This window comes from Neodiprion pinetum, chromosome 4 (assembly GCF_021155775.2).
Source record: "Neodiprion pinetum isolate iyNeoPine1 chromosome 4, iyNeoPine1.2, whole genome shotgun sequence".
In the NCBI taxonomy this organism is placed as follows: Eukaryota; Metazoa; Arthropoda; class Insecta; order Hymenoptera; family Diprionidae; genus Neodiprion; species Neodiprion pinetum.
The window spans coordinates 5595583-5620581 of record NC_060235.2 but is presented as its reverse complement, the minus strand read 5'-3'; the positions used below and the strand labels follow the sequence as shown (position 1 = coordinate 5620581).

The 24999-nt window shown below is 37.2% G+C and overlaps 2 protein-coding genes and 2 long non-coding RNA genes across 12 annotated transcripts in view; 2 read left to right on the top strand and 2 right to left on the bottom strand.

Annotated features, from left to right (window-relative positions):
* Positions 1 to 12075, bottom strand: part of LOC124216003 (synaptic vesicle glycoprotein 2B) — a 13234-nt gene extending 1159 nt beyond the window's left edge. Inside the window, exons 1-11 of one of the 3 annotated variants that reach the window (XM_046620018.2) lie at positions 11935 to 12069; positions 8866 to 9022; positions 7846 to 8541; positions 6708 to 6764; positions 4902 to 5063; positions 2694 to 2856; positions 2373 to 2494; positions 1789 to 2254; positions 618 to 835; positions 342 to 501; positions 93 to 220 (exon numbers count right to left, since the gene is read on the bottom strand). In XM_046620018.2, the coding sequence (XP_046475974.1) occupies positions 93 to 220; positions 342 to 501; positions 618 to 835; positions 1789 to 2254; positions 2373 to 2494; positions 2694 to 2856; positions 4902 to 5063; positions 6708 to 6764; positions 7846 to 7849 (1480 nt within the window). In that variant the 5' untranslated portion in view covers positions 7850 to 8541; positions 8866 to 9022; positions 11935 to 12069. Of the gene's footprint in view, positions 1 to 92; positions 221 to 341; positions 502 to 617; positions 836 to 1788; positions 2255 to 2372; positions 2495 to 2693; positions 2857 to 4901; positions 5064 to 6707; positions 6765 to 7845; positions 8542 to 8865; positions 9023 to 11443; positions 11546 to 11934 lie in introns of all 3 variants that reach the window. The other 2 variants (XM_046620019.2, XM_046620017.2) reach the window with 2 other exon arrangements.
* LOC124216006 (uncharacterized) lies at positions 7326 to 22174 on the top strand. 4 transcript variants are annotated; one of them, XR_006882503.2, is made up of 6 exons: positions 7326 to 7366; positions 11961 to 12140; positions 13913 to 14150; positions 19416 to 19686; positions 20032 to 20174; positions 22036 to 22174. It is a non-coding gene; the product is annotated as an uncharacterized lncRNA (long non-coding RNA). The 4 variants fall into 4 exon arrangements; XR_006882501.2 differs by lacking the exon at positions 7326 to 7366 and adding an exon at positions 7374 to 7471; XR_006882502.2 differs by lacking the exons at positions 7326 to 7366; positions 11961 to 12140 and adding an exon at positions 12879 to 13403.
* LOC124216002 (synaptic vesicle glycoprotein 2C-like) lies at positions 16679 to 24999 on the bottom strand. Of its 4 annotated transcripts, none has more exons than XM_046620015.1 (12): positions 24867 to 24998; positions 23952 to 24002; positions 23595 to 23756; positions 22809 to 22971; positions 22586 to 22707; positions 22055 to 22293; positions 21474 to 21818; positions 20010 to 20157; positions 19510 to 19669; positions 18918 to 19045; positions 17607 to 17710; positions 16679 to 17054 (listed from the first exon to the last, which is right to left on the bottom strand). In XM_046620015.1, the coding sequence occupies exons 3-11, from the start codon at positions 23713 to 23715 to the stop codon at positions 17634 to 17636; spliced, it is 1503 nt and encodes a 500-aa protein (XP_046475971.1). In that variant the 5' UTR covers positions 23716 to 23756; positions 23952 to 24002; positions 24867 to 24998; the 3' UTR covers positions 16679 to 17054; positions 17607 to 17633. The 4 variants fall into 4 exon arrangements, with proteins under 4 accessions (XP_046475971.1, XP_046475968.1, XP_046475970.1 ...); XM_046620012.1 differs by lacking the exon at positions 24867 to 24998 and adding an exon at positions 24385 to 24522; XM_046620014.1 differs by lacking the exon at positions 24867 to 24998 and adding an exon at positions 24385 to 24522 and having other exon boundaries at positions 20010 to 20154.
* Positions 22354 to 24502, top strand: LOC124216005 (uncharacterized). Its single transcript, XR_006882500.2, has 3 exons — positions 22354 to 23663; positions 23793 to 24308; positions 24383 to 24502. It is a non-coding gene; the product is annotated as an uncharacterized lncRNA (long non-coding RNA).

The window sequence follows — 24999 nt, the reverse complement described above, 5'->3', positions numbered from 1 at the left end:
TAACACAAAAATACACATAAAAGTGGCCGAAGCTTAGGAATCAGCTGGGATTGATCGACCGGTCGGTTTTTCGGTTCGATCACTGAACTTACTGAATAGGAAGGCTGCAAAGAGGACGATCGGCACGACGCAGGCAAGATCGATCAGGTATCCGAAGACAAGATTACCTATCAATGCACCCAGTCGACCCATGGTCAGTGAAAGAGCTGCTGCCATCACCCTAAAAAATTGTATGGCAATAATTATGACGTGAGAAAAAAACAAAAAAACAAAAAAAAAAAAAAAATAATACGTTTATCCAGTTACGAATCGTCATTTCGTAGGGGAAAATTTCTTCTCACCTGAGATTTGTTGGAAACAGATCAACGATTATGCAATAGAGTAAGGAGATGCCGAGGGAAGTGAGAGCTTCGAAAATGCAGGAAAGTATCAGGTTCTGATCAGCGTTTATGACGAAGTAGAAGCCGATCGTAACGGCACCCGATATCAGTAGTGAAGCAACTGGAATTGAGAGACAGAGAGATTAAGATGATATCATTGAGGGATCTCACACCTCGTGTTGCCTCATCTTATCAGCGATGATCGCACATCTTACAACCCAATCAATTAACACTCACTCAGGAAGAACTTTGCTCCGAGCTTGTGAACGAAAAGCGGAAGGATTATGGAACCAGGGATGCAGGCTAGACCGATGTAGACAGTGTGCAGGTACACCGAGCTCGCTATCTCCTCTTGGCAACCGTAAGGATCACTCGATGTCGAGTTGTCCTCCAACGATGAAACTATGCAGACCGAAGTCGTCTCTCCCGGATAATTCAGCTCGAACTCTTCGAACCTGGAAAGAGGAGTGAATAAAAGATCTAGCTAATGGGTAAGGTTTGTCCGAGAAGAAAATGGAGCCGAGCAGATGGTCATTCATTTGGAAATCAGATGAATGATTAATGGACAATGTATTCCAGTGATTTCTGATGGTTTCTACCTTATCGTGCGATTCTCATTAATTTCTGGATTTGATAGATTCACAGGAAATTGCAGTAAGGCATTGAAAATTAATGGAAATCACCTAGAATGTGAGGTAATCCTTGGAAATCAATGGTAATCATTTGGTAAACTGGATTGATGAATCAAAGAACATGATAAGATGAAAGTTACCGTAATGTTGACGAATCGTAACAATTTGCTACTCATCGCAAAATTTACAAGGATTTTCAAGGTTCGCTTCATCAACGATGTCATGTGATTTCGAGTGATTCTCTACGATTTCGAATTATTTTATCAATGGTCTATTCAGTTACAGATAAAGTGACGAAAGATTCGAACGGTTTCAAGCGGTTCGGTAACGATTCCAAGCTGTTTCAATTTAATTTCAGAGAGTTTCAAACGATTCCAAAGTGGTTTTAAACAGTTCCCAAATGACTCCAAACGGTTCCAAACTAATTGCAAGAAGTTTCAAACTGGTATGAAGCGATTTCCGACTGATTCAAAACGAATTCAATTTTATGCAACCTCTGAACGATCGTAATCGAAAGTGGTTTTACGATTTCAGTAAGTAAATGTATGACATCCTTGATTAAACGGACCCTCGGATGAGGCGGTAAAGGTTTGAAAACCTCTCTCTTGAAAACGAAATTCGATCTAGTCGAGCATACAAATAAAATCAATTCAAAACTCGCGAGCCTTGACTAAAGAATCGGCTTTTCTTCCTTTCGACGATATTCAACTTGACCTAGTTCAGTTTCAGTTTTCAAAAAATTAAACCCTCCTCGAACAACGACAACAACAGCGCACCTGGTGAACAGCTCTGGGAACCAGACCATCAGTGTGTAGTAGCTGCTGGTAAGACCGAACTGGATAACGCATGTGATCCAGGTGTTGCGAAGGTACGGAGGCTTGCAAAGAGCCTTGGTCATGTCCCAGACCTCGGCCATCAGCTGGGAGAGTTCCTTCCGTTTGTGAAGCTTCAGTTTCCGGGGGCTCCTCTCTGGGGCGTTGGGCTTCTCGCGGAGACTCTTCACCGGATAGTCGGCGGGATCGTTTCCGGTGTTCTGGGCGTATATGTACCTGAGAACGTCCAGAGCCTTGTCGTATTCTCCGCACTCCAGCAGGAACTTCGGGCTCTCCGGGAAGGCGAAAAGCCAGAGACCGATCATCAACGATGGAAGCGCGCAAATGCTGACGAATAGGTTCCATGACTTGAAGTAGAACGTGTCCGACTCGTACGTTACGTTTAACGGGATGATCAGCCATGCGATAACTGCGGATTATGAGAGTAGGTAATTCGCAACTAGTCATTTCTTTCCACTGATCTTACGTTCTTATGTACCAAACGCTTATACCGATTAGGCAACCAATATGTAACAATAATTGCTTACGAGGCAGGACTATCACTCCAACCGTCCAGAACATCTCCATCCAGCAAAGGATCTTCTCTCGGTATTTCGTTGGTTGAAATTCTCCAAGGTAAGGGAAGCAGATTCCCATGGCGCCGGTAATGCTGAGAAAATTTTTTTACATTTTGATGAAATTCTAGAACGTTGAGAAATTCTTATAATGCTGATAAATTTTTCGTATGTTGATGATTTTTTTTTTTTTTGAATTGATGATGGATTTTTGAAATGCTGACAAATCGTTGAGATGTCGACGAAGTCTTTAAACTTCTCAGATGGCAGGCCAAAGATGAAAGTAACACTCACGCGAATCCGTTGAAGAATCGGAAAACCAGAAACACCCAATAATACTGGACGAAGGACGAAATCACACCGACGATACCGTCCATCAGCAACGTTGCTATTAACACCACTTTCCGACCCTTAGTGTCAGCCAAGCAGCCCCAAATGTAGGAACCGATCACCATACCTGTTGAAAGGTTCAAGATTATGGTTAATTATTTCGACCCGTGTTGAACCTGGTATAAAAAATATTTAATTCGCCCCTATTCGAAAAAGCTGTTTGAAAAAATTCATACGATTCTGAAAAAGTGTACACAAGTCATCAGTGGCTGAGTAATTCCAACTTCAGAGATGGAAATCGGAAGAGGTTTGTAGATTTTTTTAAAATTTTATGGAAAAGTTAATTTGCTTCGGATATTCTTGAAGAATTTCAAAATGTTTATTAAATTGGCATTTACAATTTTTTCGTGACACACTAACTGCTAGCTTCTTATTTATTTATTTTTTGTATTTTCGTTGAAATATCGAAATCGTTTTTGAATTTGACCGAAATTGTACGGCAATCAATACGAAATACAGTAGATATTTTATTTTACAAATTACGACCTGTTCGTTTATATTCTTTATCTTACAGCTGTTGTCTAGAGTCGTTGTTGGTCATTGACCTAGAATTGGTTTGATGTTCGTCAGTAAAAATGATTACGCATTGGCATGAGCGAGTCCGTATTTTCCCAACTCATCAATATCAATACCGAGCGGTTTCCTCCACAGATAGAATCAATACAGCGTTGAATTACAGAAATACAATCCGACTGAGCGATTTGATCTTATCACTTTAGAATGTCCCGTATTGTCGAAGCCAGGGAATCCCGTAATAAGCGTGATCTAAGGCTTCGCTGCTCTCGGACGTTGCAAATCAATATCATTCTCTTCGCACATACCGAGTGTCGATGTGAAAATGCACTCGGTAAAAACTTCCGGTCTTTTGACGGCCAAAATTATGTCTGAGCAATCAAACAATACACTCGAATTAGTTTTCTACACGAAGAAAACATTCCTCATTCCGTTATACGAAAATCTTTGGTTTCACAATAGAAGCGATTTTCAAAAATCAGATTTACTGCGCGGTCAAATTATTCTATAAAAATTCATTCTATAAAACAATTATTGTTCGGTTCAACTGCTGTTGAAAAAATTATCGTCTCGGTGTGATTTGTACTATTTATTCCACATAAATCATAATAGAATCTAGATTGTTTTGTTTTACTAAAATAAGAAATGTGAACATGCGAATTAATAACTTAAATTTAGATGTCACCTAAGATCACTTCTAATCGGATTGACTTCGTTACTTATTTACCATCAATAACAAATAAATTTCTTCTGACTCAAGCATTTTTCTGCATAAAATAGATCTGGCAGCAGCGCATCCAACGGAGGATTTGCGTAGACAAAAAATATAAAATGGAAAAAAGTTTTTACATTTGACGTTTGAGTCGGATATGTTATTTATTTTTAAGTATGGCTGACTGATATTTTCGTGAATTTTTGATCATTTAGAATGAAATATTTACAAAACTGCTCGTCAGAATACGTTTTCTTAAAATCATTTTTGCATTTTTGTCTTTTTATCTCTAAGAGTTGTGGTTGAATTGTATAGAAAATGTGCGTTTTACACGAGATTCACTATTAACCACATGTTAATTATCAAATTTTTAATAATTAATCACACGAAAATTACACGTTAGATCTTTCTCAAAAAATTATTTTATACGCATTTATTAGCAATTAATAACATCTCAACAATTCGGTATTTTATCTTCAATTGCTCTAATATCTGAACATCGTTAATTAAATGCAACATCAAGATTAATTAGCTGCGAGAGCAAATTAATATCACTGATGATTTGATAAAATCAAGCTTCTACCTTATGCAAGAATTATTTCATTGATTTAACCATATAAAAATCGAGTTTTTTTATTTACAAGTATATCGAATTAAATGGAATTTTTTAGTAACCATAAAGGAATTGTTCGATCGATTTTTTCATTTGCAACGAAACGTTGTGTCGCGTTAAATAAAATTTTAACAAAACATGTCTACAGATTGATGTTGTTAGAAAAAAAAACGAGCGAAGTTTTGCGTCGAGCACTTTTTTCACTGCGCTGTCAAAATCCGTTTTCACCCGTACATTTCGAAGCCCCGTTTTTTAAACAATGAAAAATACTAACCCAGCATAGGAGCCGCGGTCAAATATCCCTTCGCCGTCGAGTCCATCTCCAAGTCGCAACTTGCCGCCGGCAAAACGAAGGACAATATCGTTATGCCGATCGCAGTGTTCATGTAGATCAGCCCGCTGACGGCGAGCAGCGAGAAATGAAATTTTCCGAAACCTGGAAAAGAAGAAGCAATATTTTTCGTAATGCGACCTCGGGTTGCGAGGATCCAAGGGGGCGGGATTCAAGTTCCAAATTTGAAAAGTTCCGAAAGCGCCTAATTCCGAATTATCTCCCGCCGAAACTTGAAATGAAGAAATGAAACTTTGAAGAAACGACAAAGTTTCGAATGGTTGAAGTTCCGACGGATCAACGTTCCGAAATGCAAGATTTCGGAAATTCAAGTTACGGTAGAGCAAAGTTCCGAAAAGTAAAGTTGCGATAGAGCGGAATTTCGAAAAATATCGAGTAATTTAATCGAAGAGTGGGTTTAAAAAATGAGAAACACCGAAAATCAAAATTACTAGAATTCCGAACGTGAAAATACCGAAAATTCAAAACAACGAAAGATCAAAGTGGTGAAATTTCACCAAGCCAGAAATTCACAAAACCACAAATCTTCGATCATTCGGAATTTTGACGTTTCCGATTTTTTAAGTTTCTCATTTTTGCACTTTCGGAACTTTGACTCGTCGGAGTTACGCCCTTTTGGAATTTTCTCCTTTCGAAACTTTGATGTTTCGTCAAAGTTTGATTTCCTTACTGTAAGTTTCGCCAGCAAAGAATTCGAAATTTGATGCATTCGCTACTCTTCAAATTCGAAATTTCAACCCCGCCACGATCGGGAGCTTTTAAAGGCCGGTCGTCTAGTCCGCTCGTATCCGCCTATAGATCGCGATCCGTTTTCAAATCGGCAATGAATCACTAGATCGCCGGTAAATCGAGCGATATATCAGACCAGTGCGTACGTTTAACGCTGTCGTTTTATTTTTTCGGGGGAAGAGCTTAAAGTGAAGAGGCTGTATTAGATTACAGAGATAATCCGTCAACAAGCTACGATTATTCTAATCCGCTAAGTCAATTGATTACACCCGCTGACCGTCACACGTCGTAAATCATAACGTTAATAATCTGATACGTTAATTGTGGCGCCTTTGTGAACAATGTATAGATGCATAGTCGGTATCCGTTTCATCGCAGATTCGTATGACATTCACGTGTTATTTTTTATTGAGAAGGATAAATTCGATTGACCACCACGTTCATGTTTCACACGTGAGGGAAAGAGAGGAATGCGGATTTATGGTCGTTTCGTTGTAGGTTGCTCAATTTCTCGCAGTTATATCATATCACCGCAATAAATTTCAGTTCTTGAACGAATTACGTATTACGCAACGCTCCATTCCAGGCAAACACCGTGCGGTAAACTAACGTCAATATAACAGGATATGAATATTCGATTGCACCTTCTGGTATTTTACAACACCCTCGGGATATCGCTTATCTTTACGTAATTACCGCAGTAAAATTCATCATTTTAACAACGTTGAGTATGTACTCGGTAAGTGCTTGTAAAAATTAAATCTGATAAGTATATTCGATTGAATTATAGTAGCGAAAATAGTGCCGATTCACAATTTGTTTAACGATAAGCATAAAAAGCTTCGGGCAAAGCGTATCTCTTTAATCAAACAATGTCGAAGTCTCGTTGAAACCCGAATACGGCGAAAGAATCACCGAACGTTAATTAAACGTTTAAAAGGTGCAAAAAATGGTTCGAGTGAACGATAAGTAAAGAAAAAATCATGATCTCTCTCGTACCTGTGACGGTGATGGCATGTTCGAAGTCGGCGCCTCCATCTGCCAAGAAATCGAAGCCTGGAAAAATATAGAAAATCGTATATAATGAACAATATAAAAAGTGCAGAATAAAATTGTAGGTACAGTAGGGTGTCCCTTATTTAGGGTGTTGACGAATTTTTTTCCGGATCACTCCCAAAATCAACTTCAAATAATTCAAAACCAATTGCCTAACTTTTACAGATTATTACCTAAAATACACGTGTTTCGCTCACATTGTTCGTATATATTTTATCGCAAGAGTAATAACTTTAAAAAAAATCTAAAACCGCGAGGTTTTACTGGGCATTAGTGATACTATGTGTGAAAAAATCTACATCGTCATAACAGGCAATTAAGACGAATTGCATACCTTCGAAAACTCATTTTTTTTTTTTTTTTTCTATTCTAAGGGAGTGCAATTCGTTTAGATTGCTTAGTATGGTGATATAAATTTTTTATCAGATAGTAGCACTAATGCCCACTAAAACCTCGCAGTTACAGAATCTTTTTTTTTTATTTTAACATTATTGCTCTCGTAATAAAATATATATGTTCATACATATACCGAGAATGTATGCGAAACACGCTCATTTTAAATGGAGCAATCCATCCTATTAGTGACACGGGTTAGAGTTGAGGTAAGAATCTGAAAAAGTATTGCAATTGTTTTCGTATTATTTGAAGCTGATTTTGAGGGTGAACTGGAAAAAATTCGTTTCACCGTAAATAAGTGACACCATAAGGTACGGTAATATTCAATAATAAGTTCACTCACGTCATGTGGATTCGACGCGTAAAAAATTTCTGTATACATAAGACTCGTTTCAGTTGTGATTAAAAACGAAAAAAAAAAAAAAAAAAAATACTCAGTCACTGCGAAACTATAAATGAACAATACTGTACGTCTTGAGTGACTGTTGAAGTTGAATGTTGGAAAAAGCAAAAACGAAAAAAAAAAAAAAAAACAAAAACAATAAAAACGTATGAAAACAACCTGCCGATTTTTTTTTAAACACGTTTAACGGTCCAGCTTTGATATCCTCGGCAACTTAATTTCAGAGAAAAAATATCGTGAGATGATATCGACGAACGCGTTGTTACGAAAGTAAAAACGTACCCATGTTCAGTCTTGGCGATCTTTAACGTTGACGATGAAAATCGGTACTCCTCCGTGGAGAATCGGCCCTGGTTAAATCGCCGGCGAAGAATCCCCGCGTGTGAAATGAAAGAATGTCGAACTTTTCGTCGGGTCCGCGGGTTTTGTCTTTCTGAACCCCGGCTCCCCTCGCTCATTGGTTCGCACCCCGATATCTGCCGATCGCGGTTATCGCTCCGCAAAATTATTGTTTTTATTTATGAATTACGAAGCCAAGGAGCGCCGGCTAATCGCCTGTCAACCTGGTATCTCGCTCAGCAGATACGTAACAGGAATGATTTTTTTAATTTATTTTTATTTTTTTTATTTTTTAGTTTCCGTTCAGTTTCTTCCTCTCTTTATAGTTTTTTGGTCGTTGCCGTTTTTTTTTTTTTTTTTTTTTTTTTTTTTTTTTATTTTCTGTTTCGGTTTTTCTGATTTCACTCCTTACTTCAAGATACCAAACATGATCCAGCTTTGTTTTCCATTCCGGAACGGTTCACAACTTTCGACACTGTCATTTTTATGTGAAAAATTTTTGCGTATACGTCTCATGTGTCGGAAACCGAAATTTTATTGCGAACAGAATTTTCACCGATTATTATTTGTTTCAATCAATCTATGTTAATTACCTTCTTCCGATTTGTTTGATTTCGCCGAAAGTTATAGCTGGATTTTCTGCAAAAGGATTCATGTCTATTTTTGGTCAACAGTATATATAATGCTTGATTTGACGATTGAAAATAAGTAATCTTTTATCGATAGAACAGCGACGAAAGTACAGAAGGAGAAATTGATCGTATCGAATGATTTTTATTCTCAATTGCCAATGTGAAGATATCGAGAAATTATCAGACGGACGGTTGAAATTTCTCCAACTGACAAATGCAAAGTTGGATAAAATTTTAAATATACATTTATCAGTTCCTGTAATAATTACCGTACAAAATATAAGTTTCAATGGTAATATTTTGAAAATTATTGCCAACTTTTTGAACACACCTGCTATTGTAAAAGGTGAAATTTGCTGCGGAAAAAATCGTATCCTCAATCTCATCTCCACTGGACATATATTTTTATGGATACGTATGATTTTCAGTAACGTTAAAATTTATTTTAGAACATGTCGTGGTCATGCGTGTCACTGAGTGAATCATACCTGTTTACGACAAAATAATAAGAGTACGAAACGAAAGGTGAAAAATAAGCGATATTCATTTACCAACTAACGAAAAATGAATCAATATCTTTTGAAAACATGTGTATTGTTTGGGAAATTGCATTTAAGGCGTTGTCTTATCCGAATGAAAAGATCTGTATAAGAATACAGCTGTTTCTTACAATTTATGACAGCTCTAGAAGATTAAAATCACCGAATTTAAACGCGATAGCCTAAAACCGTCCGAACTAATTTGTACCAAAAATTTGGGTGAACAGTTAATTACAGATCACCTTTTAAGATCACCGTGAAATAAACCAAAACAAAGACGCTACGTGAAATTTTTTTTACGCTACCACATTGAATTTTAAATTTGATATAATTTATGCCAGTGACATTGAGAATTTTATTCGCGATTTTAGATACGAGACCGAATTCGTAAAGTTCGACTTATAATTCAACAATCAATTGAAAATTTCTTCAGCTAGGAAATCGCTGAAACTCAAACTGAAACAAATTTCGATAAAATATCTTATTGCAATTATTTCCCTTCATTCAAAGCTAAATATTGTTTATTTAACGTCACATACTTCAAAGGATTTTCATTATTATCGTGACGCTGAGGGAGATTTTGGCGAATTGAAAATCCTGCTACGAAAGGCAAAGGCGATTGAAAGATGAATCTTCGGGTCGTATTTGCTATTAGTGATTTTTTTATTCTTTTTCTTTTTTCTTTTTTTTTTTTGTTTTTATATATATTTTCAGGATAAGCAGCGTCACCTAATGACTTGTAAGTTGGATAAAATCAAAACATAAGCGGATGCCGTTGTCTGAGACACAGCTGTACACCAAATCACATCTGTGATCAAAAATTTAAGCTAAGATAAAATCCTCGATGAAATATTGCTACCGTGTAATGATGATGTAATTTCGTCGATCACGATATCGCGAAAATTGTACAATCCTGGCTTTTTACAGGTAATTTTTACTCGTACGTGAAAGATGACACGCAAATTTTGAGGATAGACATCCTATTACGCAACGAGAGAAATGTTTGGTCGGAAATTTTGTGAAGGCGTCGTGTTATAATAAATTTTTGTTATAAATATGAATTTCAAATTTCAAACAAAGTTCACGGAATGGAACAGTTTTATTCGTCTGAAATTCGCTATGATATTCCATACAGTTGAATATTGGATCGGTATGTAATATCATTCATGTTCGTCCTTCAAAACTAATTTAGATTTGAATTGCAATAGGCAGCAGCGAGATTGAACTTGATTGAGAAAATTGAAGAAATCTTACTGTCAAGTTGAACGAAAGAACGTGAAGAAAATCAGACAGCGAGTCAAGGTTTTTTTATCTGTAAAATTTGACACGAACGAAGGAAGATGGAAAAAAAAACAGACTTCGCTTTCGAATTTGATTGAAAACTGCACGATGTTCGACGAATTGTGGACAGGAAATTTTCAAACATAGAAATACATGGATGAGTAAATAAAATCAGTGACGCGTAGGACAGCCGAATTGAAATCGATTCAAATTTTTACCAATTATTTCGAATTTCAGAGGCGAAATTTTTCAACCTGACAAGTTGGATAAAAAAAAAGTGAAATTTCGTACAATTCTTAGACGTGTTGTACAGTTTAACGATTAACATTGTCAGATTTTTCATTTTGGCTACTTGTATGTTGAAGTGTTTCTCAACGGTGACGAGTGACACTGCATAACATGACACGATCGTACTATTTGACGGATAGATTGAACGCGTCAGAACAATCAGGAAACGAGACAGAAAAATTTACCAGTCAAATGTACTCGTGTAAGTAGCAGTTCGAGTGCGTGTATCATTCAAGAATATAAACGCGTTGTTTGATCCATCGGTGATCTTTGTCGGCAGCGTGAGTTATTGAAAGATACGGACAATCAATTCAATCGCCGATATCAATCGACACATTCGAGTAGTAGCCTGACAGTCTACAATTGACAGCCCTCTCAATAAATATTATAACAGAGTCGTGATTTCCGACACTCGTACGCATGCATACCTTTAAATACGCTGAACTTGTATAATTTATAATACGGATGGATCGAATTAGTTATCACCGACGATTCGAACCTACTTTTTTGGTTAAACAAGGCTTTAACGTCAATTTATTCTTCCACGAGCGTTAAATTTTCGCAACATTTGCAAGAAAATATAGCAACATTGATCGTAATGAGAAAGAGTAGCAACGAATACTAGATTTTCTGGTAACAGGTAGAAAAGTAATTTTCATTTTCCACCTAGAACTATATTTTTCGATTGTGATAAAAATGAAAATAGTTAAGGACTGAGCGGTAACCGGAATTAAAAATTTCGCTCAGTGCAGGCATTTTGTTTGGAATTATTAGAGAATTACAAGCACGCTTTTGGATTACTTTGTACGTTTCTGTAGCGTTTAATCACCGGAACTCTGTTTCTTCTTTTTTTATCTTCTCTGTTTTCTTCAGTTTGATTTTCAAACGTTTCGATGCCAATCTCTACGAGACGAAATAATCGAACAGTTTTAAATTTTTATTTACGATGATTGCAAGGTAGAAGAATAAAAAGAAAACAAAAGTCAAGTAGACAAAAAAAAAAAAAAATTCACCGTAAACTTCTGAAAGGTTAAAAATATTTGTAAGATTATACGATGAAAAGTTAAAAAATTTATCTATGAAAACAGGAAATTAACAGGCAATTAAAGATATCGGTGGTTATTTTTAAACTCGAATCGCATGTTCTCATAGATTACGATTTGAAAAAAAGTCTATGAAACGAACTATATTTGGAAAGAAAAAAATTTGTTACACGCGTGTGTTAATTAAATTACGTACTGTCTAACAACGAATCGGATAGATTCGTTGATCGTGTTCGAAAAATATCTTACCAAATTGATTTTTGCTATCGTTGAAGGGTGCAGATCATAGATCGCGGCGTGATGAGAACTTCGACAAAAGTTTCACCGAAATCCGAAACGAATTATGGACGAGTAGGAACGCATCCAACTTCCGTCGAAATCTCGTCTACGATGAATGGCTTCGCTCAATGCTGCAGTTAGTTTAACGATTGCGAAATCGGCGTGGAGACTCGCAGGTACGTTTTACATTTAATTATATATTCTTGGTCGGTTTAAGTATCTATAGTTTCAAGCAATCGAGATTGTTTTTAGAGCAGACACTTGCAGGGTTGACGGAAACCGTTTCGCGTACCTAAGAATTGTGACGATTGTTTAAAACACGTCGCTGCCTCAAATAGCGTTACGTTATTCAATTGTTCCGTGGAATATCGTAAAAGAAAAAAAAAAAAAAAAAAAAAAATACAAACTACGATGATACCATTTTTTATCGGAGATCTTTATCGTCGTAGATTTATTTCTATAAACATAACGTAGAGTGAAAAATAATGCGTGAAAAACGATCGAATTAAACGGTATAAAAATTGCGTGCGTGTGTGTGTATTTAAATTTACGCACCCGACCGGACGGTGAAATTAATTTCCGTACAACTGAACGAGTAGAAGGCAACTTTTAATAAAAAAAAATAAATAAATAAATAAATAAAATAACAAAATTTGCACGACAAATCAAAACGCACTTGACTTTCGGACCCGTTCCGTGTATGTTTGAAAATCTGTAGAGCTTTATTGCCGTCCGTCTATCGGGAAGGGAATTTGGCTTTGAGAAAAATGGCTCAATGTCAGAAAAGGCGGTCGTTGATCAGCGGCGCATGCAGCTCGTTCGGCTTGGTATCCCTAATTAGAACTTAGCGGTGCACAGCTTAGAAGACTCGGTTTTGTCAGAGGGCTATAATTGCGCGAGGCGTATCGCGTCGGATGCGTTACGTGGCGAAATCTCGAAGATCATCGGCGAGCGAGCTTTCGCCGAGCTTGCAGCGCGTTACGCGCGTCTGATATATCGGCCGAATAACTTTATCTCTTCCCCGTTATATTTCCGAGATCGTTTCCAACTACCGTTGCAGTGAAAGAGCCGATCGACGTTTCAAGTCTCCGCGATTCGATACCGTCAAGTTCCGACAAACACTGACGACGATCGTTCCGCAGACACCCGCGTTGCTTCGATCTCTCCTCGATCAGCTTTGTATTAATCGACGTCTTCGCTAACGTATCAAACACGCATCGTGTCCGTCCGTGAGTCTCTCTATCTCTCTATCTCCCGATACGTGTGGTCGCCCAGCTTTCGTTTTACACCAGAAGAACTATCCGCGATTCGGATCGTCGATATATTCTCCTCGGACAGATCATTTCCCAGAACTTACAACCGATTGCAACCGACGACTTCACAACGACTGACACGTCTTATTCCACTTCGATGTATATCTCAATTATTCCGATACTCAGGTATTACTTCGTCCAAATACTTGCCGCGGCAATTCACCTTCATTGTCTATCACTTCCGCCGATTTATTTTTATTTTACTTCTAGCTTCACCTCTTACACACGCATTTTTCTTAACAATTCAACCGTCGCGAATACTCGTCGCCGACACGACTCTGTGAGTCAACGGTTCTTCTTGTTTAGCTTATATATATATATATATATATATATATATGTGCACATATGTGCATACACACATGTACATATACGTCGTTCCATTGACGCTTTGTCATCGATGAACAGTACATGTTTTCGCTCTGTAGACATCACTAATTGCCGTAAACAATGTCGCAAAAATAATACACATATCTACATATACGGTATATATATATATACACATGACATATATATCGTAGGAGTATACACGTTTTTCTTTTATTTTTGTTAATTTTGTTTTCTTCTTCTTCTTTTTTTTTTTTTTATTTATTTATTTTTTTATTTTCTTTTTTTTTACTTTTTTATTTTTGCCGTAGAGAACAAAGTGGAATAATTACAGTGTTTTTCGCTAATCGCGGAAATGATCGCGACGAGAATGCGACACTGAGACTGCGGCAAGGCTTCGGTTTCTTAGAAACAGAGAGAGAAGAAGAATTAGTTGTCAAAATAAGACCGGGATTGTTATTGCCGACGACGATAAGAATCGTCGATGAGCTTTTCTTCTTTTCAACGAAGACGTTTATACATCTGTGCGTGTTCCTTGAATTATTACGGGTATGTATTGTATATTGTTGAAATTGTATATATATCAATGGTTAAATATTGTTTCAATTGATGCGGATGAATGAGAAATAAAATTTTCTTACGAACAAACTTCGTACTGTCGTCTGTCAGGTGTGTGTGTGTGTGTTATATACATGTAATGAGATGTAAGTCAAGTTTAAAATTGAACTCGTTAATCGAGATTTTTAGTGCTAAACAGGAACCGTAAGAATTAATAAATATTCTGGAAACTCGTGCTCGTGAAGTTGAGAAACTTTTCTCAAACGAAAGTTACGAATTAGGTGTCAGTTTGAAATCGATAATGGTGAAATTGATCGACAATTAATGACAGCGAATTTTGACGAAAACAATATCTTTCACAAGTAATCGTAAGAAAAATTTTTGCTGCAAATCTTGACCAACGGTGGTCGTTTATTGTAAAAATTTCACATTAGTCGCAGTATTTTTAACCTCGTAATGTATAATCGATTCATACAGAGTAAATTGATATGATTTTGATAAAATTTTGACGTTGAAAAAAAATTAAAATTAATATTGATTTCAGTAATGATAAGAATGAAATTTCAGATCATTTGAGCTTTCATTCGCACGGCAGTTGTTCGGCTTGAAGCTTTGTGCGATAATTATTCGTTTAAATTATAGCTAATGAGTTATTCATTTTTTAGAAATAGTTCTGGGATAAGATTGATTGATTTTTCAAATTTTCCTATCACGCGTCGAGGCTTCTCGCTCATTCGAATTTGCATAGCTAAAAACCCGATTCGAAGCGACCAATTATATTAACATCTCATGTTTCCAAGCCTGCGATGATAATTGGCCAGCATAGTTGGACGTAATTTCCTTTTCAGGCAAAATCCTTAGCAGGCTAATAATTGTAAACTTGTTTACGCCGAAATGTCCCCGCGTGCTATCTGCAATTTTCGATCTATAATGTCTAATAAAAGACGTGTTGATTATAATATTGCAGATCTTAGTGGCTCCAATTTTCCTTCGATTATACTCGCATCTTGTTATTAGAAATCGTTTATTTACACAGTTGAAGACGTTTATATATGTGACTGTCATAGTTGGGTAAAAAACACGCGAGTATGACACGCTCCGTATAATGGATCTTTAATAAAACGCGATCATTCGAGGGACAATTTTTACACGCAGGAAATTCGCAATGTGAAAAATTCGTCTTCACGAAAATTCTATGAAAAATTCAAAGCTCAATAATTAAATATTATTTTTTATTGTAATTCAGGCATAAATTTCAAAAGTGTATGCATTTTCTTGGTACCATAATAATTGATAATAATTGACGGTGTAGTTGTTTTTTTTTTTTTTTTATCACCAGCTCAAACACGATCTTAACCAAGATTCTAAAACGCGAGCTGTTCATTCATACACGTGACACTGTTTTCATTGATTCAAATAATAACGGTGTTCAATTCATAAAATTGATTACGACGATCGAGTGACCGACCTCTATATATATATATATATTTATATATATATATATATATACACATATATATATATATTATTTTATCCCCTGTCGTTGTAGTAGCAGGTTTTTGATATCGCGATATCGAATCTTATTAAAGCGCTTCCTGAAGTACCGCGTTATATTATAGCTGTAGATAACGCCGCGTCGCGGTAAGATCTGATAACGTTTTTTATTTGTTAATTTTTATTTTATTTTTTTTTATTTTTTTTCTTTTTCTCATCCATTTTCTACGAATGGTGATTTCACGTCACGATCTTATCTCCCGCGTGGCTTCGATAGACTACTGAAACAGTGACGAGAAATCGGTGTGAAGTAAACAAAAATTTATACCTAGAGCAAAAGAATAAGAAGAAAAAAAAAAGATAGACGAACAGAGAGAGAGAGAGAGAGAGAGAGAGAGAGAGAGAGAGAGATAGAGAGAGAAGAGATCAACGTGAAAACAAGGTGACACATTTTTAGTACTTGGGAATAGTTGACAACAAGTCTTTTAGACGCATACGCGATTATACCAGGTATTTTCCGATAGCAGGTGTGATTCAGTAGCTGATCGTTAATTTCCGGTTATTTTTTAATAACAAACCGTTTGAATTTCTACCAGCATCGTCGGAGATTTGTACGAGTTGTGACATAGAAAAAATTTAAAAAAAAAGAAAAAAAAACCACGTCATTATACCGTGGAATGTAATAATAACAGGGAGGCAGTAATTGTCGGAAGACTTCTATATCGATCCATTCGAAGATTAGATTAATGGATCCGTGTACGGAAATAGATTTGCTCGTTTAGACCATATACTTGCCTTGAGGTTGGGTTCCGATCATCATCGGCCACTGATATCAATTTTGTTGAACTAGATACGCCGCTCATTATACCTGGAATCGTGTCTATTGCATTGGATATCTTTCCTCCGTAGGTGAAACGAATAAAAAAATAAAATAAAATAAACAAAGCAAAAGTTAAACGATCACACGAATGATTTTTTCCTGTATTTTCATTTGGAGAAATAATGTAATTAGGTACGCGGTGAAATTGAAGAGTGTGAATTTTTATTGCAATATACACACGTCCGCACGATGTGCAAATTATTTTTACATATTTATCGATATTGTAAGTTGACATAAAAATACACACGCACACGCGGCGTAAGCGGTCACGCACGCATTTGTTTTAACTATACGTTTATTTATTTATCTATAGAAGGTAATAATTATTGGTACGTCATGGCTCACTTGCGCAAAGTAGGTATAATGCGATATTACAGTTACTGCGAATGATTAATTATGTCGCAGTATGATTCTTGCGCGCTTTTCCATTTACCAAAATTCACCGTCCATGCGATCCCAGGAAATTTCGTCGCAACGTAGAGCAGAAATGCGATTCCTTGCAAGGCGAAGATGGTCAGCGTCTGCCGGAATAAATTAATAGGTAAATAACTGACAATGAATATCAAATTAAGGCATTAAGGCATCAAATTAAATTTTGAAATCAAAATATTTTATATTCGCTGCCAGGCGTTCGATAAATTTTGACACACTTTTTCCTCATTCGAAGTTAATGAGATCGTCCATTTTGCGATATATTAATTATTAAGCTGTGATAATTGCGGTACTTTTCCAGTCTCGTTAACTTTTAAGCGATGAAAAACACAAGTTTGTCCAATTGTTGAAAAGAATGTTTGTACACCTGTGTAATTCCATCGCGAAACGTTGCGTCCTTATTTCGTTATTATTGTCAATATTGTCGTTTGCTTTCTGTACAAGCTGATATTTCGATGTGCGCGAAGAAGGGTGCAAACAATTTTGACGCATTATTTATTCACAACATGAGGATGGTTATTATTTTACAACGATTATTGATTCTAAAAAGTGCGAAAATTTACGAAAGAGATGGAAAACGTGTGAGACATGATTGTTTATTTATGTTTTTTTTTTTTTATTCTACTTTTTCTAATACCTACTTTAACGGAACATGTTGGCATCGTGTTCTAGTTCATCACAGGCGTAGAATCGGTTTTCTCAAGTTTAGCTTTCCTTGGCAAAAAGAAGGTCAGAGCTGCGCCAACTGTGCAGTGTAATTAATTACATTACGTGAGTGAATTGGTGTAAGGTCTGATGTTATGTGAATAGGCGACGGTTATTTTGAGAAGAATATAAAGCTTCGGTTGGTCATATTTTGAAACGGAAATCACGCTAATAATAGGGATAATTGTTGTTCTAAGATCTTGACCTATCAACCTTACTAATTACCAAATGCTGGCTAATAAGTCTGTACGTGTATATAACTTATACACCAGAGTGTTTTTTTAATCTTCAACGTATATACTTCTCACCCTGGAATCGACAGATAATGACGAAATGATAGTGTGTGAATTCTTTCAGATTTCTAGCTCGATTGGAAGGAGTGCCGGTATCGGTTTGAAATTAAAGGATAGAAAAAAATAAACAAAACAAGAATCTCAGTATTCAAGTTGAAAAGAAAAAAAGAAAAAAAAAAAAACCATCGAACAGTTCGTTTTATTTGATTTGTAAATTTTTTCAAGTGGAAAAAGATGTCATTCTTCAAGCACAAAAAGTAGAAAACTATTTCTCACTTCATTTTTCTCTTTGTTGCTCGAAACTTGGGAGAAAAGAAGAAATTCTCGAGTCACGAAGTTGAAAAAGGTGTCGAAATGAATTTCACAAATGAAAAGCATTTCAAAGCCGACCGCAGCTGCATTTTTATATATTTATTTATTTATTTTACCATGACCATATATTCAAACCTATGAACGATGTATGATATGTTTTAACGTTTATACCGTAGATGGGTGTTTTATGTTGAATAAATATAGTCCGGACAACGTTGCAATGTGATAAAAACACCGTCAAATACATTTTTCTGTCGAAATTATTTGGTTTTTATATTTTTTTTTTTCTTTCTTGTAATTTTCGATTTTTTCCTCTCTTCCGATCGTATAAAATGAATCAAAGAACAGGTTACTTTCATTTTACTCGAAAATGTGTGTTTGTTTTTTTTTTTTTTTTTCTTTTTTTTTACAAATTTCAAATAGATTTCGCCACCTATCCCAATGAAGCTAAAAATCTGAAATAATTCACTCACGGTTTGTTCGTCGTTATGTATCGATTCCAGGAACGAAAAGTATCCGTTGAAAATTAACGACCACCTTAGTATACAGAGATGTATGTACAGTGCGTGCTATTATTGGACCCCTAATTTACGTCGAGAATAGGAAAGCGGAAGGTTGGGATATATTTAGAATGAAACTCACAGAACAGTAGGCCAGCGACCACCGCAATCGGAACAATGCAATGAAGGTCCAACAGGTAGCCGAACATCAGGTTCCCAATTAGCGCACCGGAACGACCGCACAATGCAGAAAAGGACGCCGCGATTACCCTGAAAACAACACGCGAGTGTAAACTTTGTTTTCGAATATATTCATCAGCCAAATATTCTTGATCCTTTTCCATTTTTCTCTTAATTTATTTTAAATCTTCGAATTTCCGGGGATTTTCTTCAGTGCGGAGTGAAAACTTTTCGAAAAACAAATTCCAAGTTAAGGAAGGTGAAAATTTAAGGTAATTGGGACGAAATGATTCGTTAAAATTTGCAGAAGACATAACGACGAGATAACTAGTGTTTCCGATTAATTTTTTTTTTTTTTTTTTTCTTTAGACGATGTACAGAGAAAAATCAAATTCTGATGAATTGTGATATTGTTTTAATTGATCGTAAAAAAAATTACTGGATAATTGTATTGTTACAGAGATACTTCCGAAGTTATTCGAAGCAATTACGAAGGTTCGAAAAGTGAACTGCTCCTTGGGGAAAATGAAACGTACATATATCGATCGTATTACCTCAAATGTGTGGGATAAAAAGTGACCAGCACACAGTAAACCACACTAACTCCCATCGATGTCAGGGCTTCGAATATACAAGAAACTATCAGATTCTGTGTCGATGACGTTACGAAGAAGAGACCAACGGCAGCAGCGCCCGGAAACACAGTGCTGACGACTGAAAAATTAAAGTTGGTAAGAATGTAATAGTTTAACAACTGAGTTTGTATTTTCAAGTCTCTGTCGCAAAAATTAGCAGTGATAGTAAAAATCGTATATTGCGTAGCAGCGTTGAGCGTTTTTTCACAAAGCCCGAAATTGAGGTTAGGGTCGCGTAATGTCAGATTTTTTGCTACGGCGCATGCGCGCAGTACGGAAAAAAGCACTTTTCTGTACTTCGCGCATGCCCATTCACAGACTCGCTCAACCGTCATGAAAAAAACGCGTAAAAAATTCACGAGTTATATAAAAGCACATTTTCAATTTAGCTTTGATACTTGTGAAACTAAGAGCCTTACCCAAAAAAAATCTGTACCCCAGACGTCCGATGCATAAGGGAAGCCAGACGCTGGTGGGAATGCAGGCCAGACCCAGAAAAATTGTGTAAAGGAAGACGGAACCCTGGAGTTTGGTCTCACACCCAAATTCATCTACGACGTCTACCTGCTGAAGATTGTTTTAAGGTAATTCTGTACATTGAAATTGGTCAGGCGCGATTTAACAGAGCCGTGGGTTGGGTGAAAATCGATGATTTTTTAGTCATTTTATTAACATGTAGCCGCGCTTGAGGTGTTTATCATATTATTGTATTTCTAAATCGCCAAAATCTGTGCAAAAATACATAAATACTGGAGTTAAAAACGAAAGCTTGGATGTTGATGCTTCGTCTAAAATCGCTTGAAAATTATTGTAAATCTAGCAGATTCGTCCGATTTTTCTTTACGATGGCTCGTTTTATTCGGAAGACTGTTTTTTAGAAAGTTTGCAGCAAAGAAGATTACTTTTTTTTCAGCTGTCAATTCCATATCGACATTTGCTGATCGTAATCAATGTCGGTGCGATGTTGCAAGATTAAATTTTCAATCGTGAGAATAATAAGCAAATTTTTCAGTGAACTTCTAGAACTGAACAGATATACTATATTTATGAACGTTTCAAAGGGTTTTGAAACGAAGTATCGATATTTCAACTTTTATTTGTTATTCCACCATTTTATATTATTTCAATATTAAAAAGATTTTCAGAGCTTATGAGAATGACAATTTGATAAATGTTAAACTTAACATCGATTTTCGGCCAGCTAACCTCGCGTTAAGGTTACATTGTCAATAACAATACTTCGCATTGTCATTGATTCCAATAAAACAAAATGTGCAAGTGAAACTCGATCGGCATGACTGGCAAAGATTTATTCGTCATAAAAGTTGGTACGGTAAAACGGTACAAGTGCCATCATTATTATTTTTCAGAAGGTAAAAAAACTGTCACAAAATTTGATTTATTAATTTAAAACACAAAATCAAAAAGTACTTTTTAGATTTTTTCATGCTCTTTCAAATGGCCCAAATCCTTCCAAAGCAGTTCGTCCTAATTTTTTTTTTCTAGTTTGGATGCTGATTAAAAACATAGTTACAATATTAAACTTACGAAACAGATTTTAATCGGTCTTTCTCAACGATCAGCCTTGATCTTCTGTGGGTCCTAGTCAGTTCAAAGTTCGAAAAATCGCTTAATGTCACGACTGAGAAGAAAAAAATGGGCCTCATCGAAATGCTTCGCTACATGCCTCGATTTGTGTCAATAAAATTGATTTACCATACTATTCTATTGTTTGATCATAAAAATGGGAGTTGGGCTATTTTACAGAGCTTGAAAAACTCTGGAAAGTAATTTTTGGTTTTTTTTTTTTTTTTTCAATCGAAGAACCAAATTTTGGGACTCTTGTACCGTTTTGCCCTAACTACCCTTGAAACGAAACCTACCGTGGTAGAGTTGGCGACTGGCATTACGACGGAAAGGGAACAAATGCCGGCAGAACTATCCGGATTTTCCTTCTCGAACTCGGCGAACCTTCGAAAGAGTTCCGGAAACCAGCTCATCAGGGTGTAATAAGCGGCGGTCATTGCAAACTGTATCGTCGAGGTGAGAAGCGTTATCGTAAGGTACGGTGGCCGCAGTATCGTCATCGTGTGCTTGACGATGTCGCCCAACATTTTCCCTAGCAGCTTCTTACGGCGCTTTATTTTCACCGGTGAAATTAGACCGTCGTTTGAAACTACCGCCAATTTAGCTTCCAAAGGATCACCGCCGCTCCTGACGAACTTCACCTGCACCCAAACGGAGTGAATCTCGTTTATAAAACTCTACACTGAGAGAAATTTTTAGTTACGGTTACACATTATTCAAACAGTTTTTTTAACGATACCTGTTTTACTCAATTTTTCTAGTTACTGTAACAAATGAAATTTTTCTCAGTGTACAACTATGAATCGGTGCCGATTATTCATCCGGCAAATAATTACCCTTGAATTGTACTGTCTCCAGCACATCAGCCACTACTTACGGGATAATTTTCGGCCGGCTTTCCCGAGTTCTCAGCGTACATCCGAGCCAGAATCTGCATCGCTCGGTGATCCTGACTGTCCTCAAACAGGTACTTTGGTGATTCTGGAAAGAAAAGGAGCACCGCGCTGAACGAGAGAGCCGGCAGCGAGCAGATCAGGACGAAGAGGTTCCACGAGGCGAAGGAGAAGTTCTCCGAGGTGTAGCGGAACGTCATTGGGATTATCAGCCAACCCAGCACTGTGATAGGAAGATTCATTGTGACGGTGAATTACAAAAGTGGCGTGTAGGTACGTGCGTTGACGTCTGTCACTGTCACTTTTCAGATGCATGAAACGAGAGAGGCTTAAGGAACCGTTTATCAGCCAGACGCTGCACACGTTCATCTTTACGAAGGACATTTTGTCCTTCCGGATATATTCTGACGATGATAAATCTCAAATCGATAGTACAAGGATCATGTACTATAAGATTATGAATCCTTTAAAAGAATTATGATGGCGAAGTGGGTTATATGTATTAGCGGACGTACAAGGGAGCATGATGATCCCAGCAGTCCAAGCCATCTCCAGCCAGCAGAGAATGGTCTCCCTCAATCTCTTGGGTTGAAATTCACCGAGGTATGGAAATATCATGGCACTCTGTCCGGTGATGCTGGAAAACGAATGCTTTTATACGTATATATATATACATATATATTACATTTCGAGGCTGAAAATTGCACCCAATATCTAGTGCTCGCGGGTTTCACTCACGCGAATCCATTTAGGAACCTGAGGAAAGCGAAGACCCAATAATTCGGAACGAAAGCTGAAGTAAGACCGGCACATCCGTCGAGGAAAAGTGCTGCCAGCAGCGCTGTTCGCCGACCTTTAATGTCCGCCAAACATCCCCAGAAGTACGAGCCGCAGACCATGCCTGAAAAATGAAGATAACGATGAACCGCAAGATGTTGAGTGATTTGTTCAGACAATGGATAGATCGGATGTGTAGCTCGTAGCAAATGACGACGACGATAGCGATTCCAACCGAGATGTCAGTGAGTTGGGATTATCGAAGAATGGTTCCACCGATGCTTATGGATTTTTAACATGTTTCCACAGCGCGCAAACGTCGATGATCGTATCCAGTTTTCATCACCGACTTTTTATCAATTGAAAATTAATAACCGTCGTACCGGGAGACGCGTCGTACGACATCGTTTAGTTAAAAGTGATACCGTATCACGCGGTGCGTCTGTGAGTCGGTTTGTCACGTGGTCTCACTAATGGAAATTAGACACTTGACCGTCCCGAGTGTCGGACATATCGATCAAAGCTTCGGGGCACTTTATGCATCACGTGAGTGGCCGTGCAGTTAATTCGTCGTTCGAAATGAGGTTGAGCTTTTTTCGTCAGTTGCACTTGCGGACAGAAAAGGAAGGGGTGGAACGGGGGAGGTGGGAATGTCGGAAAAAAACTGCGAGATATGACCATGAAGAACCTTTCTCAACGATAAGGTGAATTCGGACGAAGAAGGAAACTGAGAGGGCGTTGGATTACCGAGCATCGGTGCGGCGGTCAACCGACCCTTGTCCTCGGTCCTCATTTTGAAGTCGCATGAAGCCGCAGGTACGATCAAACCCGAGCTGCTGGCTCCGAGTCCGGTGTTCATGAACACCATTGAACAGATGACGAAGAGTTTGTAGTGAAATTTTCCGAAACCTGTGATAAAGATAACGATCGTATTGGACTTTTTAGGGTTGAATGGCCGTCAGGTGCGGATGAGGGTCTTTGAATAACACAAAGAGGACTAAATTATTGGCGTCTACATTCCGCCGAATGTTGTTGTGCCGAAGAATAAGCCAACTGCCAATTGCTTACAGCTGCGTTTGACGTTCAAACCTTTCCTCGATTTACCTGTTTGATCAACTGCATCTTGGACTTCACTCTCTAACGGCGGCTTTACACCTGTACAAACAGAAAAAACTCATCAGTATTATACAGTACTGTAACCTTCTGAACCAATGTCGCGACCTCTTTGAATTTTCGACTCGCAATTAAAGAAAACCCCGATTCATGGAGCCGAAGAATAAACTGAAACACCACGATTTTGACCGCTGTTTCAAGCAGATGGAAGTTAATGCGTAACAAAGGAGGATTTTTTTGCGAAAAAGGATTCGTCGGTAAAAATTTGGAGTGACCTGTCAGTTTTGTAAACCACAAAGCGGCTCCCGTCAGATTTTACGACAGTTTAAATTTTGCTACGTTAAAATGGTACGTTAAAATTGAAATCCGATATTTCTCGGAGGGTGTGTATAATTTTCTGAAATTACGTTATTGTTGTACAGACCTTTCGTTCGTTGTTGATTTTCGACTTCCATAACAGCTTTGTTAACGTTAATAATTGTACGTTGTAAAAACGTAGATGCAAAATCGACGCCGAAGAGAATTCACCTCCGTCCGACGCTCTCGTCAGTCGAAAAATAATATCCAAATAGAAGGAGGAAGCTATAACGCAGCGAGAGACGTTGATGCCCTTAAGTAGTTATACCCGTGTGAAAAGAATAAGAAGATCAGGATGAAGGAGGAGAAGAAGAAGATGAATATTTTTAATGATTACCTACAATTGAATTTTATTTGGGTCAATTTCAAAAGGTCAAATGGACCGTATCATGTTAAACAGTTTGTTATCCGTACACAAATTATTACCAGAGAGTTAATTTCTTCACACTCTACGTATCATTCGCCGCTGATGCACGCTCACAAAACTAAGATAATTATAATTACGAAAGTATCATTTGACCAAGTTTCAGACGAGCGTAAATCACTTACTTTAGATTTATTCTTGTCTAGTCTGTCGAACACTTTGTTCTCTGATAAAAACTGGAGAACATGAAGGATCCCAATTTACATTCGATCGGTTTCCTTACGCTTGACTATACCAGATAATTTCACACAATATTCA

Coding starts and splice junctions, on each gene's coding strand:
- LOC124216002 (XM_046620012.1), bottom strand. CDS start 24,415: ATGGAAGTCGAAAATCAACAACGAACGAAAG. Junction 22,708..22,808: donor AGGTTCCTAAATGGATTCGC/GTGAGTGAAACC, acceptor TTCGTTTTCCAG/CATCACCGGACAGAGTGCCA. Junction 19,046..19,509: donor TTTTATCCCACACATTTGAG/GTAATACGATCG, acceptor TGTTGTTTTCAG/GGTAATCGCGGCGTCCTTTT.